The sequence below is a fragment of the Helicoverpa armigera genome, chromosome 18 (assembly GCF_030705265.1).
Source record: "Helicoverpa armigera isolate CAAS_96S chromosome 18, ASM3070526v1, whole genome shotgun sequence".
Taxonomy (NCBI): Eukaryota; Metazoa; Arthropoda; class Insecta; order Lepidoptera; family Noctuidae; genus Helicoverpa; species Helicoverpa armigera.
This window is the reverse complement of record NC_087137.1, coordinates 1,850,282-1,869,704: the sequence shown is the minus strand read 5'-3', so window position 1 is coordinate 1,869,704 and position 19,423 is coordinate 1,850,282. Positions and strand designations below refer to the sequence as shown.

General features: G+C 38.6%; 1 protein-coding gene across 2 annotated transcripts in view; it reads left to right on the top strand.

Moving 5' to 3' along the window:
* Positions 1–19,423, top strand: part of LOC110373196 (SH2 domain-containing protein 4A) — a 55,468-nt gene that overhangs the window by 35,326 nt on the left and 719 nt on the right. For both annotated transcript variants that reach the window (XM_021330382.3, XM_021330381.3), the window contains exons 3-10: positions 10,094–10,208; positions 14,327–14,443; positions 15,552–15,725; positions 16,057–16,287; positions 17,029–17,206; positions 18,820–18,927; positions 19,018–19,125; positions 19,206–19,400. In XM_021330382.3, the coding sequence (XP_021186057.3) occupies positions 10,104–10,208; positions 14,327–14,443; positions 15,552–15,725; positions 16,057–16,287; positions 17,029–17,206; positions 18,820–18,927; positions 19,018–19,125; positions 19,206–19,400 (1,216 nt within the window). In that variant the 5' untranslated portion in view covers positions 10,094–10,103. The remainder of the gene's footprint in view (positions 1–10,093; positions 10,209–14,326; positions 14,444–15,551; positions 15,726–16,056; positions 16,288–17,028; positions 17,207–18,819; positions 18,928–19,017; positions 19,126–19,205; positions 19,401–19,423) is intronic.

Below are 19,423 nucleotides of genomic sequence, written 5' to 3'. Positions count from 1 at the left end.
CGAGAATTTTTTCATTTAGTTCGAGGATGTTAAAAGTGAAAAATAATCTAAATGATCAATTAAAAAGTATCGTGATACGATGGAACTTCCTTATCAAACGGGTGTAATTTCATCGAAATTTCCTGGAGATGGTGCGTCCCGCGGCGCCCCTGAGACCGAGGCGCCCGGGTTATTCGCACACAGTGCTGGTTTTTACTCTACCAGTGCCCTGGGCGAGACATATACGTAGTTGTCGATTGCGCGAGCGAAGCGAGCGCGAATTTTTTTGTTATATTTTAGAACTCAAAACAAAATTACTTAAAATGTAGCCCAAACGTACATAACTCTTTGTTGGTGTTGGCGCCTATGTATTAAAATTTTGGGACTTAAAGTAGTACCGTAAATAAGGAAACTAGAAGTTACTTTCTTATTAATAAAAGAACTTAAAAACGACGCTACCTTTTTACCTTTTTGAAAAATAAAAACTACTGTAAAGTGAAGCAAGCCCGAAAATTTTTGAGTTTTGGATCACTAAAATTCCTAAACATATATAATAAAAGGAGACTAGACTATGACGTGAAGAAGCCGCGAGCGAAGGGAGCGCGAATTTTTTTGAGTATTGGGACATTAAAAGTAGATGTATGTGATAAAAAATATAAGTGTAAAGAAGCCGCGAGCGAAGCGAGCGCGAAAATTTTTGAGTTTTGGGACATAAAAGTAGTGTTTGTTCGAGAATTTCTCAAATTTAACGCGGAATTTAACACAAATTCGCTTCGGCGCCCCTGAGCCCGTGTCGCCCGTGTTATTCGCACACCCTGCACCAAGGTTAAGACAGCCCTTATGCTATCCATACATTTGGATACAGTTCTTATAAGTTGCGATCTTTGATGAAATTTAAAACAAAAATAGGAGTAACATTGTGATCAAGGATTGGTTGGGGGCGCCTGGGGCGCCCCCTATATCCGGCGCCCTAGGCCGTCGCCCAACCGCGCCCTAGCCTAAAACCACTACTGTTCGCACAACTGCACCAAACTACACCATAGGTTAAGACGGCCCTGTAGGTAACTATTATGGTAATCTGTGATGTAGGATTTAAAATCAGGCAGCCGCCTGATTTTGCCGCCCCCTGAATTTGCCGCCCGGGGCATGGGCCCCGGCTTGCCCCCCCCTAGATCCGGGGCTGGTCTATTGATTACTCCTCAATGAAAAAATTAACATGGGTCGTTATACAAGTAGGTATTTTTTTAAATTGTTGTTGCAAAGGAAAAGCTACTTACCTACCTACTATTGAACGGAATGCATGCAGTTACCATAGCGGTAGATTACACATTCGACCTTTTAAACTTAGTTTAGCAAGCTGTACTAACCGCAGGTTTAAATGGTGGTTTGCTTTTCACGGCCGCTGAACATTAAGGTTTTAATATATCTTACTGTAACAGTACTAAATAATTTGCCTGCATAAAGATAAGCTCTGATTGTGTAATAATAACCAATCTAGAAACTACCGTTACTTGAAACATTTCTGTAATAATCTTATTCGTAAACCAAGCTTTCCAAATAAGTAATCTTTTATGGAACTTCTAAAAAATCGTACGAGAATATGCCAAAAGACTGGCCTTATAATATTCTGAGGATAGTGAAACAAGCCATAAAACCAACATTTTATTCGACTATTCAATGTAGCAACCAAATAATCAGCTAGTCACTACCACTCCCACATTCTTACTCTTTATTTTATGTAGCTAAATACTCCTTGGTCTAAAGGGCCTGGGTTCATCGACACGAGACGTAACAAAAAACGCGCGTACAAGCGTGACACTATGGCCGCGCCTGCTTTTTTTTTTGCGCACACGTGTGCACTTGTTCCGCCATGCCTAATTACCAACGCGACGATAAGATTCATTTTGTTTTAACGTTTGGATCTATTGTTGGACTTTTTTGTAACTTTAGACAAATGTTAAAATAGGTTATGCGAAAATGCGAATTAGACAAATATAGAGTGTTTTAGCACATGTTTTACTGTATTACATAAAGGAAGTTATATGTTTGTGTATCAAGGAAATTTTCCGGCAATTTCAAACATAATTGCAACTGAAAGGCATGAAAGCAATTTATTGAGTTGCTTGTCAAGAATGTTATCTATGATTTCGTGCCAGTTTACACGCACTTTTACATAATTACGGTGCAAGTATGGGGAAAGTGATTTACGTGGAAATCTGCTATGTGACCTCTATGACACGGCAAGGTAACCGCTAATTTGTCTGTGCAACCCACTTTCGAGAGCGCTTTGTTTCCCGCGGAAAGTCATCTGACGTATGTCATGTTGACAGCTTATTGTTTTAAAAGCGTTGCAGAAATTCACGACACAAAGTAGAATTTGAATTATTCGTTCGCTTTTCACTGTTCTAGATCTGAACATGGATATTTTTTTTGTTTTATGCATTGAAATATGGTCAAGGTGGTCGGCATAAATTCCAAGGTTGTCTTTAGTATGTTCGATCTTTCAAACACAAAGGTCTTGAACAATCTAGTAGGACCTACTTAACGCTTTTACTATACATGAATTAATTAAACATACACTTATCGCGTGTTAGACATGTAACTGGTTCAAAACTCCTTTCGTTCCTAGATCGGAATTTAATGTATTTTCAGCCAGTTCTATATTCCACGGTTCAAAGTTGTGAAACCTGAATAGTAAGTTGCAGGCTTGCAGTGCGTTTGCGCAACGTATGCGCATAATCAAACAGCGATAAATCAAAGCTGATAGTTGTGACAGCGATATGATTGCTGTTATTATCCTTCAAGAACCTTACGATGTAATTTATTAGCACAGAATAAGCTCACGAAGTTTTAAATTGCCTTTAAGCGGTCTATTGGTATGTTTGCTGTTGTTTTTTGAGTGTCAAAGAAAAAAGATCTTGTAGGAAAATGTCCGTAAATAAATATAAAATTTTTGAGAACTAAACCATCAAGGGTTTAATTTCGTTCTTGGCTCTTGGTTAATATAATAATATAAAAGTTTAACGTTCAATGTAAGTATAAGTAATGAAGCTTTGATGTGTTAAATAGAGAAGACTCGTTTCAACTTTAGTCGATTGATTTCACAAGATTTCATCATTAAGGTAGACCCTTTGATGACTTCACCTAATACCGTTATTCTGTCCATTACGCGAATGTGTGCCATGTCAGCGTTTGTTTTCATAAAGTATATTATTTTTCGGAATACTTCTCACAGGGACAAAGAAGTGGTTTTGGTGTTAATTGCCTTCAATATTAGTAAAGTGGGTTGCGTTAAATTGTTCTACAGTAAGTGGATGATGTTGACCTGTCAATATGACCTGTTGGTTCGCGAAATGGAGATTATGGTTTTGCTAATGAGGAAAAGTTTGTTTGGCTAGTAATTTAGTTCTACTTTTGGTATTTTTGAATTCAAAGGTAATTTCGAAAATAATTACTGAACTTAAGTTTAACTTTGCCCTAACCTATCGTAAAAGCTTGAAAATCGCAGACCATAAAAAAGTAAAAAATACCTACATAATAACTCCACACCATTCATCATTTTTACCAACAAAAACACACATTAAACTCAAACAGCATTAAAAACTAAGTGCAGCTTCATTGCACATAGCATTAAGCTCACAGACTGAACTTTATCGTATCCTTGACCTCCCCGGGGCCACGCCCACCCTGCGCCCGCGCATACTTTCTTCTTCATCGAGCAAGGATCTTGCTTGCCGCGGTAATTCAAGGCGAACATGACGTAATAAAGTTTCAGGTTTTTGATATGTATTTTTGGATTAAATTATGTATGACATAATCATTGCCTTTTTTGTTAAAGCTTTAAAGTTGTAGTGTATCGAATTTAATTTGAATTTTTTGCACGTGTTGAGGAGGCTTGGTTATTTTTTTTTCACGTCTGATTTAATTGATGAAAAGCTATTGATTTTCTTTTCTGATTACCTTCCTGAGCCTGTATCAGCATTGATTTGAAAAGGAATAGATTTAGGTATACCACGACTAGATGGATAGTGCGGCATCCTGAGACCTAAAGTGCAAACTATAATAGTCATAGTTTGCCAAGAGATTGAAAGCATAATTAAGTTTTCGTTGATATTATCAAGCTTGTATCAATTCTTCTGTACCTATAGAACCCATAATAGATACTCGTACCTAGGGTCACGCCAAACTTCATCAATCAGTTATCTCAAACTGTGAAATCGTAAGATACAAACTTACATTCGCAATTATAATGTTGGTTAGTAAGTCTTCATGAATATTGAGGCTCACGTGAAGACCTGTCGTGTCCAGGTGGCTTGGCATCAGACAGGCTGACGTGTTTCGAATTGCAGATACTGTCTCATACAGTTGTACTGTTGTCAACTGTCTGTTGGATGCCAGAGACCTGAGAATAAAGACCCATATTCATGGTAAAGCTTTTGTTTTTAACCAACGTCGCATCTAAATGTTCCTGAGATGCTGGTAACACTGCATATTGCAGAGTTGATAATGGCAGTTAAAAAGTTCTCGTCCGATGCAACATTCTCGTTGATTATCAACAGTGTTGTTCATTATTACTATACAAATACATTCCATGAATTTCCATGAAAATGGTATTCATTCAGAAAGCAGTAGATAAGGCCTAAAAACTTTTCTAGTCCAGTATACTCCGTAGCAGAATTTTCTGAACTTCCAATATGTTAAAAGCCCTTTTAACATATAAAAAATCTTCTAAGTTTCGTTTTCTTCATCTTAGAAACTGGTTACAAACTAGATAATAAAATATATCCTTCACAATAGCTACACAGACTCAAGCCTAAAGCTCGGCAATTGTTTCACCTTCACTTTTGAACTATAGCGTACTAGCATTAGCGGCTTGTATCCATCACGACTCTCTGTGTTGTAACCAGTCGTCACGACGGTCCTTTGTCAGGCAAGACATAAGCGTTATGTTTCCTTCATCAATATTCATGCTGTATGCTTTATGGGGAGTTTCTCGAACATTGACTTCACCTGTTGTTGGAGATATATTTCATTTTGAGGTTCTAAGTTTGTAATATTCCTTTAGGTACGTTCATTTTCATTAATAACAAAAATGATTGCAGAGTTATTTACTTTGAGTTTGTTTTTTAATTAGCTATAGCTGAGCGTTTTTTAAATATGTATAATATCTAGATATATCGAGAGATGTCAGCTAAAAAATAAATAAATAGGTATAGATAAACAAGTGGTTGAAAAGTAAATTTCCACAAAGTCCAAAGCATAAGGCCTTATGCTTTGGACTTTGTGGAAATTTACTTTTCAACCACTTGTTTATCTATACCTATTTATTTATTTCAGTCGTTATTGAGAACTTTAATGTAACCGCTAGGGCTTTCAATACCGGTATTACGGGATCCCGTAATACCGTGATCACGGATATATTTTGGCCTTTTTTCAATACCGGTATTGACGAGCCAATACCGTGATTACGGTATTACAATCTTTTTATAATTTTGATTATTGTGGTTTGTTGTAATAAGTAGCAGGAAGTTGTATTAAATAAAATAAATAACTACATACTCCTAAGATGTATGTACTCATATTATTCTCACACTTCACACTTGTGTATTAAGCGCCAACTTTTATCTCCAGTATACCCGCCCGCACCTTTCTTAAACGATCGGTTTAGTCGGTCCAGCGAGCTAAACGGCGTTATTGTTTTGTTAGTCAGTACTTAGTAAAGAGACATCTCATCACTAGGATGTGTCGCCAATCGACTTGGCAACGCTGCAGAGACTCCAGAATAGACCAGATTTCAACCGAGTCGAAGGCCTTCTCATAGTCCACAAATGCTAGACACAGGGGCTGATTATACTCTTCGGTCTTCTGTATAATCTGTCGCACTGTGTGGATGTGGTCTATGGTGCCGTATCCGCTCCGAAACCCAGCCCGCTCCGGTGGTTGGAATTCGTCGAGTCTTCGCGTAAGTAGGTTCGTGATCACTCTTGAGTACAGCCTATATACGTGGCTTAGGAGGAAAATGGGTCGATAGTTCTTCAGCTGGGTTTTGTCTCCCTTTTTGAAGAACAGGACGACAACACTCCTACTCCACGCCTCCGGAGTTCTCCCTTCAAACAGGACGGCGTTAAAAAGCTTCTGGAGCTCCCCCAGTACGGGCTTACCACCTGCTTTTAATAGCTCTGTTGTAATGCCATCCTCGCTAGGGGTTTTTCCATTTTTGAGCTGTCTCAGAGCGATCTCGATTTCGCCACTGCTGACTTCTAGCAGGTCTTCGGTGAAATGGCGTGTTAATGTGGCTCTAGAATCCTTATTTCCGGGATCAGGTCGAGATGCATGCGATGCGTATAACCGGTCATAGAAGTTTTCCACTTCCGAAAGCACTGCCGGCACCGAAGAAATGACTTCTCCACTTGTTGTGGTCAGCTTCGTCAAGTGGCTTCTTCCAAGAGATTGTACGAACACTTTTGAACCCCGATTCAGCTCAATTGCTCTTTCAATTTCAAGAGTATTGGAGCACCGGAGGTCACGTCGTACGTGCTTGTTGATCTCTTGGTTTAGAGCCCGCTTAGCTGACGAAGTGACAGGCGGGTTTTCACGTCGTTTCTTCATAAGCCCCTCTTCTTCCATAACTCTTCTTGCCCTGTTCTTGCCATAACTCTGCATGTTACAGAATCTCGAACGTTCCTCCCTGAGGATCCGAACCACATATTCGTGGTTCTGGTTAACGTTGTGGTTTCCAGGGCGGCAAATCGGTTCTCCAAATTTGACTGGAACTTTTCAGATCCTGAAATGGTTTGGAGCAGTGTTGGTCGGAGCCTGGCCTTCATCAGACGGAAACGTTCGGGCTTGAAGTTGATATTCAGAGAGCTTCGCACAAGTCGGTGATCGCTACCGGTATTAAACCTATTGATCACGGAGACTTCTCTGAGTATGTGCTTCTTGTTCGTCATGATGAAGTCAATCTCATTTTTAGTCATAGGGTCGGTGTTATGATTGGACGCTTTTTGAAACTAAAGGATTGTGTTTTAAAAGTTTTAATCGATTTAAAATTAAACTCCGATTTCGAATTGGACGAATTCCATTTGACAATATTAAAAAATATTTACAACAGCCTTTCTGTAGTCAAAGTAACTGTATTAGAAATTTGTAAACGGGATGCCAATTTACTAAAAGCGGATATTGCGCTAAAATTTATGTTGACGAAGTTAGATGGTCAAGCTAATGACTTAAGATAAAATCTTGCAAAAGTACTTCGAAGACGCATAAAGGAGCGACGACTTTTAATATCTGGAGTATTGCAATATTTCCATGACCGACAATACCGTGATCACGTGACCACGGTATTGAAATTTCTAATACCGGTATTGATACCGGAATTGAAAAAATCCGGTATTTGAAAGCCCTAGTAACCGCCAACCTTTTAAAGAACTGAATAGGCAATATTCTGCTCTAAAAAAGGTCGGCAGACGCAAGTTATGTCGATACGTAGTACGCAGGTATTTCACAATAAAATTGCTGAACCGAAGGTTAAACACAGCAGCGTAAAATTAAACTTCACTTTATCATCAAGGCATCAAGCCTACAGTTGCAGTTTTCTGCCTAGCCTAGCGTAAGATAATGTCTAAACTGAGGTATTTTCACAGATTTTGATGAAAATCAATCCTTGGAATCCAAATCCAATGAAAATCAATCATTTGGATGAAATTAAGTCATCGCAAAAAAATGAGGATTTAATGAAGCACCTAAAGCCAGTAAATTACATATACTAAACCTTCTGACACGAGACTACAAGCCCACTTCAACGCAAGCGCATACATAATGTATGGCGCGCGGATCGCTCGATCGATTGATATGCGGCGCAGACGTACGACCGTCTCTGCAATATTCAGTCTTTGTTCTCGTTGCAAACTTCTTGAAGTACCGCTGTCACGTTTAGTAACGGCTGTTTTGAATCGAATTTTTAATATATTTTTTCAAGTTATTGAATATTCCGATGGTGTTATAATTATTATTGAACACGCTTCAGGGCCAGGGCTAATGGTCCTTATATGGCAATCAAAGTTTTACTCAGACTTTTTTAACGGACTATTCGTAAAATATGTTGTTAGCTGGTAATATTTTGAAGATGATTGTGTAAAGTGAATAAAGGTTGTACTGTAAGTTAGTATAGTGTAGTAAGTAGTTTATATTTTCGGAAAGATCTCATAGCCTACAAGTTCGTGACTGGTCCAAGTTGAGAAAACCGCAGCCATTAACTTCGCTTGACATTTCAAATCAAGATTTTTTGAGTTGTCCTATATTTAATTGTAATTTACTGCAAAAACTGCTTTGGCGGTTAAATGTCTACTCAAGTATCGTGGCGTCCATACAAATGATATTGTCCAGTTTGTTACATCAGTGTATGTTGATGATGTAGGTAGTTATAATTCTAAATGCTAGAACACGCAGCTGATTGTCTTTTGTTATAAGGAGATTGAAAAGGAATAACAAAATTCCTCTCTCATAATCACCAACATTAGAACGTTTTCGGGCCCCCTTATCTCAACACGTGTGTTTGAGAGGGAATTAAACAATATTTGGAAATAAAAGTACTTAATCTATGGCTCTACGATTACTATGAAGAGCAAACACCAGATGATAAGGTTCCGTTGATAATGGTTCTGTCTGTTAGTCAAATAGACTTATGTAGTTACTATTGCGGAGCTGTTGAGGAAACTATGGAATTTTCCTAGAAGTCATTAAGATTTGGTAATTACGAGCTTAAATATGGAAAATGGGTCGCTGCTATCTTTACTTGGCGTACTTAGCGTAGCGTTCTCCCATATATATCTTCGAACTTCTTATTTTAACTTTTTCCACGGTCTTTTGACAGACCTTAAGTTTGAACACATAGACGAGTATTATCGACAAAAAAAACCTTATAGTTTTTTCTATTTCCTGCATTCACTAAGACTATTCACCCCATTATCTTACGGGTTTCCTTGCCTCATTAACTGATCGATTTCTTTGTCTGTTAATCTATTTACTTCAGTACATTCGCAATTATCATTGTAAGGTCGTCAAGTTCCATACATTATGTGATGCGGAACTGTCTTCGAGCCATTAAAGTTATTGCAGGCCATCATGTTGCCTGTTCAACCGGGGCTTGTAGGAAATAGACTGATTAGATGTTTACTGTGATTCGGCTTTCACTATTGGCCGGTAATTTTGGCTATTGCTTATATTTTGGGTGGGTTAGAAACTCAAACTCAAGATCTTTTATTCAAACTTGGCTCCAAAACAGCACAATATTTGCAAAAAATTGCAAAATTTGCCCCTAAACCCTTTAACAATTCGCATGTATTTCTGTTTGTCTGTTTTCAACCAGCCACGGATATATGTATAAAGTATCTTCTGTACTTCACAAGGTTCATATGAGAGTTTCATGATCTCTTTCATGATGATGCAAAACTTTGTTCAAAGTGAAATTCAAAGCGTTTTCATGACTTGCTTCAACGATCAAAGGAAATCGGACCATACAATATTCTCTATTGAATTTTCTTTCAGAGTCTAGTTGAAATGATTTGCTTTGATGAGAACGCATAAGTTGCTATGATGAAATATAATGAACAGTAATATTATTACAAGGAGAAAGTTCGAGTCATCTTTATGATTACAGTGATCGTAACGTACGCTTTCTTTCATCGTGTCATCCATGTTGACTCTATTGATGCCGAGGTCATGTTATTGACGATTCTAGCACATGTTCATAGTATCTACATCGAAGATAAAATTGCCTGTGTACAGTTTTATGACAAACATTAATTGATTAGTAACTACTTAACTTTACTTGACAGGCAACAGTTGAGCTTTTATCTTTTTGTTGAAATCCTTGACAAAATAAATAGCTAATAAGTTATGTTGCTTAACTGGCTGCCTACTTTGGTAACTTTTATTGCGTTCTAGGTTACCAGTTAAGTTATTTTTGCCCAAAATGTTTTCAAACTCATATTTGGCTATTTGGCCAAAGATTTTCATTTGTTTCTACATCGCCATCTGTATGTCAGTCTATCATTTTCCTATGTTGTTAACGTGTGGATATCAAGTATTTAATGTACGTTTGTGTTGTCACCAGGGCCGGCACGATGTTGCAGCAGATCTTGCGCGACATGTGGGTGGACCCCGAGATCCTGGCCGAGCTCGACGAGACGCAGAAACAGACGCTCTTCTGCAAGATGAGAGAAGAACAGGTAATTAAATCATACGAATTTCGTTCGTTAATTGTGAAATGTTACAATAGGTATTGTTTGGGAAAGAGGTTAATCGGGAACTTTGTAATAGGTTTTATCTGGGTGCGTGAAGAGGTGTCTAGGTTTCGCAAAGTATTTGGGAGAAAAGGGAAAACACCTATAAACTTACCTATATTAGCAGCATAAGCAAGACTTACTTATATTATAACAAAACCATTTCCGTTGTCAATTGCGTCGATGCCACGTAGTTGTGACGTATGCAATTTAGAATCTACAAACATATCGTCTGCCTTTCGTAGAAAACCAACGAGGCAGTCGATTAACAAGAATTCTCCATAAGTTTGAAGTATTTTATCAATCCACTAGCTCCTTAGAGCTCTATCGGAGGCACCTTATCTCTAACAATGAGTATGCCGTCATTCGCCACGCCTTCGCTTCGGTAACTTTACGAGTTTCGGCGACGCCATGACGGCAAGACCAATAACGTCCATTGATATTCCTGTAATCGTTACATCACTTGCTATGAACTTTAATTGAAGTGGTTTTTAGGGTGCCGCTTCTCTGTCCGTCCGTCCGTCCGTCTGTCTCATGAACCGTGATAGTTAGAGAGCTGAAATTTTCACAAATTATGTATTTTGTTGCCGCTATAACAACACATACTGAAAACTAGAATTAAATACAAATTTTGGGGGCTCCCATACAACAAACGTGAGTTTTTTGTCCGTTTTATAAATAGTGGTACGGAACCATTCGTACCCGAGTTCGACTCGCACTTGGCCGGTTTTTATGTAGAAACTAAGTTGTATTGGATTAGTCTTTCTTTGTTGATGTGAAAGCATCAAATCCTTCTGTAAGTGATTTGGAAAAGGACTATCAGACACACACGTACATCATCATCATCTGCCTAACCTATTCCCAACTAGGTATGTTGGGGTCGGTTTCGAGTCTTTCTGGGTGCAGCTGAGTTCCAGTCTTTTACTTGGAGCAACTGCCTATCTGACCTCCTCAACCTGGGTAACCCAATACCGTCGTCAGCAATAGTTTAGAGATCAATCAAGAAGTCTTTGAACAGAACAAGGCATACATGATCATGGAAAACAGTTCAATTAAGAATCGTTGGGAAGCTTTATCATTAATATCGTTTGAATTGAGATTTATGGGACTTCAGATAATGATGTTATCATGCATGTTTTTCTCAAATACGTGTGTAGATGAAGGTTATTGAGTAAGATTTATTTATTTTTTAAGATATATATGTAGAAGTAATAAAAAAAGGCTAGCCATAAAATAAATATTCAGTCAATTAGTTTAATACAATCCAAACTAATATTATAAATGCGAAAGTAACTCTGTCTGTCTGTCTGTCTGTCTGTCTGTCTTTCTGTCTGTCTGTCTGTCTTTTCTTCACGCCTAAACTACTGAACCGATTTGTGTGAAATTTGGTACAGACATAGTTTGAAACTTGAGAAAGGACATAGGATAGTTTTTATTACAAAAAAAAATAAAAATAAAATTATTCCGGACATATAGCGCCATCTATTGGTCAAATCAAAAATCTGCTGGTAGTCACTATTCCACGCGAACGAAGTTGCGGGCAAAAGCTAGTAGTCTAATATTCTACTTTAATTTATAAACGCAGTGTTACCCTTTCAATCGTAATCTATTAGTAAGAGAATGTAATTCAAGGTTCCTCAATTAGACATGCAAATGCTATAATTTGTTCACAAAAGATACAAGCGTAGTAAAGCCTAACAGGATATCGTAAATCGCCTCGTCACGGCTTTAGCATAGTTCCTTGTAATGATTCTAAAAATAATTGGTTGTAAAGTAATACCTTTTTGAAGGAAACGACGAATTATTCAATAAAATGCAAAATTCATGTTATTATTTATTTAATTGGAGTATTTACATAATATTTTCAATAATTTTAAAAAGTTAAAATAAACTTATATATACATTCAAAATTCATTTGACATCACAAATAATATTTTTTACACCAACAGTTTTCGTAGAAGAAAATGTAAGTAGAGCATATTTCTTGTGGAGCATCAGTAATTTGTCAATCGACGGCGCGAGGGGGAAATGAAATTCCTTTTCATACCATTTGTAAAACGACTTGTACGAAGAAGGAGTTACCTCTTTTCTTTACCTATTTAGTTTTTTTTTTAACAGGACGAAGTTAAAGTTAATTCCCACAAATACATATCTGTAACCTTTTCACTATATCAAAGATTATTTATTTAGGTAAGCACACGCCTACATAGAATATCTTTGAAGTAGAATCCTATCATTAAATACGCGTAGGTAACTAACACACCATTTCGGACCACCTATGTAGAGGTTAAGACTGTTAATTAAACCTCCTATCCTGTGCAAGAATGTGCACAGAGTTGACAGCATAGGTCAGCTTATGACCTTGGAGCTGCATTCCAGTGTCGGGCTTAGTACCACAGGATTGGTTTAGGTACACTTTGTAATAGCTAGCTAGGTACATGATGTTGGACATGTTTCTATGTATTTGGATGTAGGCTGGCTTCCTACAGTCTTATGAGCTTTATTTTTACTGTGTTTCACAGAAATCATGGACTTCCTCAAAATATCCTTCTTCACGTTTCCATCCAGGTATATTGTACATGTACAGGTATATATCCCTAAATTATTCTTTAACCGATCTCAAAAAAAAATGCCAAGTTAGACTTGTATGTATGTATGTTTCTGTGCGATTGTAAAATTATCCGCTCAGTCTATCTCGTGCATCGACAGCTGCGGGCGAAAGCTGTTGTCATGTTAGGCTACACAAACTTCTTGAAATGAGTTTGTCGTTAAAAGTTCGTAGATAACTCTTCAATTTTGCTTCATAGGTCCTGAAGTTTCCATGTCCAACTCAATATCAAAGATAAGTTTAGCTATCTAAAAGCGGAAACAATGTAAATAAAAAAGTTTTGGTCTCAAAATAAGTTTTTGTTTCAATGACTCAGCCAAAATTACCGCAACTAATCTCGTTTAAATTACCACAATTACCTACTATATAAAAAATAATTGTTTTAGTAGGTGTCCCAGAACAAAGCATTTTGTTAAATTAGAATGATTCTGAGTCACCATCATTATCACAAGTCCCTACTTATAGTATAGCAATACTACAGATAAATAGATAAGATATCTTAATTCCATTGATACTTAAAGTTTACCTGATGCATTGGTTTTTCCCGAGTGGAAATTCTTAACAGTAGTTCATATCCTAGATTTACCCATGTCTAAGAAAAGCTATCAATGCAAAAAAGGCTTTTTATCAGCTAATCTATAATTATAAAGCTGAAGAGTTTGTTTGTTTGTGTAATTACTGGTCCGATTTGAAAAATTCTTTCAATGTTAGATAGCCCATTTATCGAGGAAGGCTATAGGCTATAGGCTTTTTTTCCGAGTCCGTGCCGAGGTTCCCACGGGATGCGGGCGAAACCGCTGGCAGAAGCTAGTACATATTCTGAACTTCTTTCCAACTTAAGATATAAAGATGTCATAATGCCTGACTAAACCCTTAAAAAAACGCTCTCCCTACTTCTTAGCAGGTCACAAACTTAAAGTTTCGTTACTAAAATAACCGCGGCCCCCTTTGTTTCTAGCCCACTAAGCTACTTCCAAGCTTCTAATGTAACCAGCACTCGTTCAGACCGACTTTCAAAGTAGCACAAGGTCGTTTTTTGTGCACAGGAGGTGCTGAATGAAGTAGCAATTTGTAATGCCATAGATTGCATCTAAAATCTATTGAATGCTATAAGTTACTAAGTTTGGTTGTTTGTTCGTTTATGTAGATTACGAATGCGGATTTGGTTCGTAGTAAACAATAGATCGAGGCTAAGTGCACCGTAAAGTTGTGAAATTAAATTGTCAGGCGTTTGTGTTTTGTTTTGTCGAATCAAGTGGAATAGGGTTTTAGAGAAAGAATTGAGCTTCTTTGTCCGACGAATTTTTCTTCTCTTTTAGGTATTTTTTTGAAATTAAAATATAAATTATATATCCTAATCATTATTTAAAGAAAAATAAACTAGCCGAGCTATCAAAGCAACATAGAAAAATATCTTGTAGTAGTACATAATTAACACTGTCATTTGTATTTCCAGGTGCGTCGCTGGCAGCTCTGGGATGAGAAGGTGGGCAAAGAAGACGAGAGGCCCAAGTTCCAGAAGAATGGAAAGAAGCAGGTGCAATTCCTCACTGGAGAAGATGGAGAACCATGGGTAAGGAATTTGTCAATCGTTTATAATCAAACTTTACACGAGCGAACAGCATACCGTATAAAACAATATTATGCAATTTATACAAAGAAACCTTTAAAACAATGGATATTAGTTTGTATTGGTTATTATAGTAGTAAATGTTGGTAGTTAGTAGCTTTCAGGCTACACGTGTATATTGTTAATAAAAAACTATCGTGCCGTAATCGTTATCAATCAGTTCCATTGATCAGCATATTTTATGCTTTTCCGAGCTTCTCCGTAGAACCGACTAGGAAAAAACATGTACCCGAAAATGTTCTTTGAAGAATAATTATTTTGGGTGAATCATTCTAAAAACTGTGGCAACAGGAAACGGATAATTCTAAATTAATTCTATTGAAATTGAAGTATTGTTAATTGACAATAATTATAACTTATAATATCCGCGTCTTTCGATAGCTTAAATTATAACGCCTTGTAACTGACCATTTGGATAAACGTTTGAAGGTAATGTCCATTGTTTGGTCCATTTGACCTTTACAAACAATACCAAAACTTACGGCCATTTCAACGAGCCAAGTCATCAATTTATTTTATATATTGTGTGCCCAAAGTAATTAAGTAATATTTGTTGGCTAATTGCTGCGTCTCTTGCATCATTTAGGTATTTTAAGTGTTGATGGTAAATAAAAATATATATGTATGAATCTACTTAGGTCGTTTGCATACCATTGGTACCGCGGTTTACGTAGTTGGTAGGAAAACCACAAGATCACCAGATGTTTGTAATATCAGGTATCATGAAGACTTGTACAAAACAAATAATTATATTGAAGGCAATCTGTAAAGGGCAGATTTGAGAATCCCAACTTTCATTCCAAGAGGATCTTATCTTATATTTAAAAATGAATTGCTGGGCATTAGTCTCACTGTTTAGTCACACTTTAACTCTAGAATGGCTAGACCGATTTCGCTTATTTTGGTTTTAAAATGTTTGTAGAGGTCTAGGGAAGGTTAAAACGATACGAAGTTCGGGATCAACTAGTATTTTAAAATTTTACATATTGAGAATGAGAAATAAGAGACATGGGAAATGTTCTAGTTTAACACAATGACGTTTACGTTCCAGGTGTGGGTGATGGGCGAGCATCCCGAAGACAAGTCGATAGAGACGATCCTGGCGGAAGAGGCGCGTGAGAAGGCCATCGCGCAGGCGCGCCAGGAGGTGCAGCAGCTCAGGAAGTCAGTCGAGAAGGAGCTCACGCAGCTCATCGAGTATAAGCCCCTCGATGATTTGGAACAGGTAAACTTGACGTTTTTGGTAATTTTTTAAGCATGGGTAGGGTTCAACAACCTTGTAAGGATTTTATGCAAGAGTTGACAAGACAGTGTAGCACTTATACAAGATCTATGTCTGGCAGAGGAGCATATAATAACAGACTACATACTTTTGAAGGTGCTCTGCAGAAAAGTTTCCAATGCTACAGATATTCAATTCATTTGTGGGTATTCGACTATGTTAACGAAGTCACCTATTCGGATATTTTATATGAACTCTATGAGCTCTATTACCGACGTCCATGCTGGTCTAACTTCCAAGATGAAATACAAAAAAATTGACCGTTCAATTCCAGAAATTCGACCTATCCCCGAAAACGATGGACCCGTTAGAAGACACGCTGGAGATCTACTGCACGGTGGACGAGCTGCGGCAGAGGATCGAGGCCCTCGAGCCCGACGTCAAGATCGAGCCCGACGAGATAGACAAGCTCCCCCCTCCCGACTTCACCGATCCCCTCAAGCTCGACCTCAGCAAGAACACGCTGCACTTTAACTTTATCGAGGGCAAGAGAGATGTGCTGCAGGTCAGTTGAGGCTGTAGTTAGGCTTGAACTTAAACTAAGTGTAAATTAAACATTTGAAAGTGTGACGCTTTCTGCATTTACTGCTCCTTAAGTAATTCGGCCTGCATGTGAAGCTCAAAAACAAAAGAATATTAGTTTCCTTTGTGTTGTCACTTACTTTGTCTTGCCTTCTCTGCCCTAAATGTATATTTTCGAGGGTTTTCAAACACTTGTACTTGTTTACTTAGCCTTCCTCAATTCTGTATGTTACTCTTATCTGCTAGGTCTCTTAGGTTTTATAAAACAGTTCTTGCCTAGTGTTAGTTTGGGACAATGAATTTGTTTAGTGGATGTAAACATGATTATAATGTGTAAAAAATCTCATGTAAGGATGTCTTCTGTGTATACTACATATTAAGTGAATAATTAAATTAGAATAAATTAAGATATTTGTATAAAATATTGTGGTTTTAATGCACTATCCCCTTACTATTCAAAAGCATTGCATCTTTACATCTTCATTTCGTCTCCTTCGTCATTCAGCTCATTAGGTCAGTTTCATAAGACTCTCATTTACTATTCTGTCACAAGCTTATTTATTGAAAGCATCCAAAGTCTACTTCGAGATAAACAGCATCTACCTATATTAGTTTCTATTTGAAGTTTTTATTCTCATTCTCGCCAACCTCATATTTCTAAAACTGCACCAACCTATTAGTACAAGGTATGGTCCCAGTGTGTCCAACACGACTATGTGTGCAGGACATGGGCGTGGGGGCCGGCGGCGATGGCGTGAGCGTGCTGGTGGCGGCGTGGGAGCGGCGCGTGGCCGCGGCGAGGGCCGGCGACATACTGCGCGGCATCCGGGCCAAGCGCGCGCGGGCCATGCGCCTCGCGCACCACGCCGCGCAGACGCACGACGCTGCCTGGCGCGACCAGGGTAAGGAATACAATAGTTGCTAAATTTTCAATCATAGTAATTTTCATTATTTACTTGATACACATATTTATACTAATTTTATAGAGAGGCACTTGTAAGTTTGTATGTAGAATTCCAAAATTCTTTCACTGATAAATAGCTACAATGTTCCTGAGTGCCATAGGCTATATTTTATCCCGAAATGGGCAGTAGTTCTCATGGGACGCGGGTGCAATCGCAGGAAAACGGCTAGTAGTACAAAAAGCTCTGCCAAATTCTTCGAACTGAAAGTCCCAACTGTCCGGACTCAAAGGTGCTTGATAGTTTGCTTAACACTCAGCTGGATAATCATTTAAAAATTCATGATAACCAGTTCGGTTTCAAAGCAGGATTATCTACAGAAACAGCAATATTGTGTTTGAAGCAAACTGTCAAGTACTACACTGATAGAAATACACCTGTCTTTGCTTGTTTCCTCGACTTATCGAAGGCATTTGACCTGGTTTGTTATGATCTACTGTGGCAAAAACTGAAGCAGTCGTCAGTGCCAGACGGTCTTATCCGTATATTTCAATACTGGTACAACAATCAGGTCAATGTTGTTCGGTGGTCGGGGGCCTACTCAGCTCCTTACAGGTTGGAGTGCGGCGTGAGGCAAGGGGGGTTGACCTCACCTAAGCTCTTCAACCTGTACGTTAATGAGTTGATAGAGACGCTCAGCAGCACGCATGTCGGTTGCCATGTTGGGGATGTGTGCTTGAATAATATCAGCTACGCTGACGACATGGTCCTGCTGAGCGCCTCTGTTTGTGGGTTGTCGAGGCTGATTGGCATTTGTGAAAAATATGCTAAGGAACATGGTTTGCTGTATAACGTCAGTAAAAGTGAGTGCATGGTCTTTCGGGCCAAGAGGTGTCCAGATTACTTAGCAGCAATTAAGCTCAATGGAGTCCTACTTAAGAAAGTTGATACTTTTAAATACCTGGGGCATATATTAACCTCTGACCTGAAAGACGGTGCAGATATTGAAAGGGAGCGTAGGGCGCTGTCTGTTCGTGCGAATATGATAGCCCGCAGATTTGCTCGGTGTACAAGGGACGTCAAAATAACCTTATTTAGAGCGTTTTGTACGTCCTTTACACTGGCAGTCTGTGGGTGGATTATACGCAGAAGCAGTACAGCGCTCTACGTGTCCAATACAATAACGCATTTAGGGTGCTCTTGGGGCTGCCTCGCTTCTGTAGCGCGTCAGGGATGTTTGCCGAGGCGCGTGTTGATTGTTTCCACACTATAATGCGCAAAAGGTGCACGTCCCTGGTGCGCAGGGTGCGAGGCAGCCGCAATAGTATTCTGAGAGCTTTTTCTGACCGATTTGACTGTCAGTACGTGAACCATTGCTGTATGGTTCATCTGCTGAATAATGTAAAAATATTATTTTAATAAATGTGAGAAATTTAAATGTAATTATTGTAATGTAACTGTATGTATTGTGATGAATTATTATTGATTATTGATTTTTATTATGATAAGTTTAATTCATTCATTTGTATTGTTTGTAATTTATATGGGTGTAAAGGCCTGAAATAAATGATTTATTTATATATTTATTATTAATAATTATCTGCACTTTTCAGAGCGCAAAGCAAAAGAAGCAGAAGCAAGCATGCGTGAGATCGCACGCGCGGCGCGAGAGGCACATCGGCGAAGCTCACACATCGCGGCACCTCCTGATACTACACAAGGTGAGAGTCAAAGTCATATCTGAAGGAAACCTTACCTTACTGCAATGTTTGGTGAAAAAGAATATTAACTAGTTACTCGATGTTTTGCAGCTGGCAAGCCCCCAAATAGAGAAGCTATAATGGAGTGGTTCCAAACGCATGAGCTGAAGCGAGGAGTTGGCCTCGACGAGAACAAAAAACCTGTCGATTGGTTTCATGGTATGAACTCGCATAGTTTGATTGATTGGTTAAGTTGGTCTTTAAGGAGTCTGTTTAATTTTTATGTCGTCGCTTTCCAGGTCTGATCAGCCGGTCGGAAGCTGAGACGGCTCTGTCGGGCTGTCCAGCGGGCAGTTTCTTAGTCCGTGTATCGGAACGCGTGTGGGGATACGCGGTGACGTACCGCGACTCGTCGCGCTGCAAGCACTACCTGGTGGAGGCCGCGCGCGCCTACCGCCTGCTGCCCACTGGACACGTGGCGCATGACACGCTCGGTATGTACTTGTAGAACTCTCAT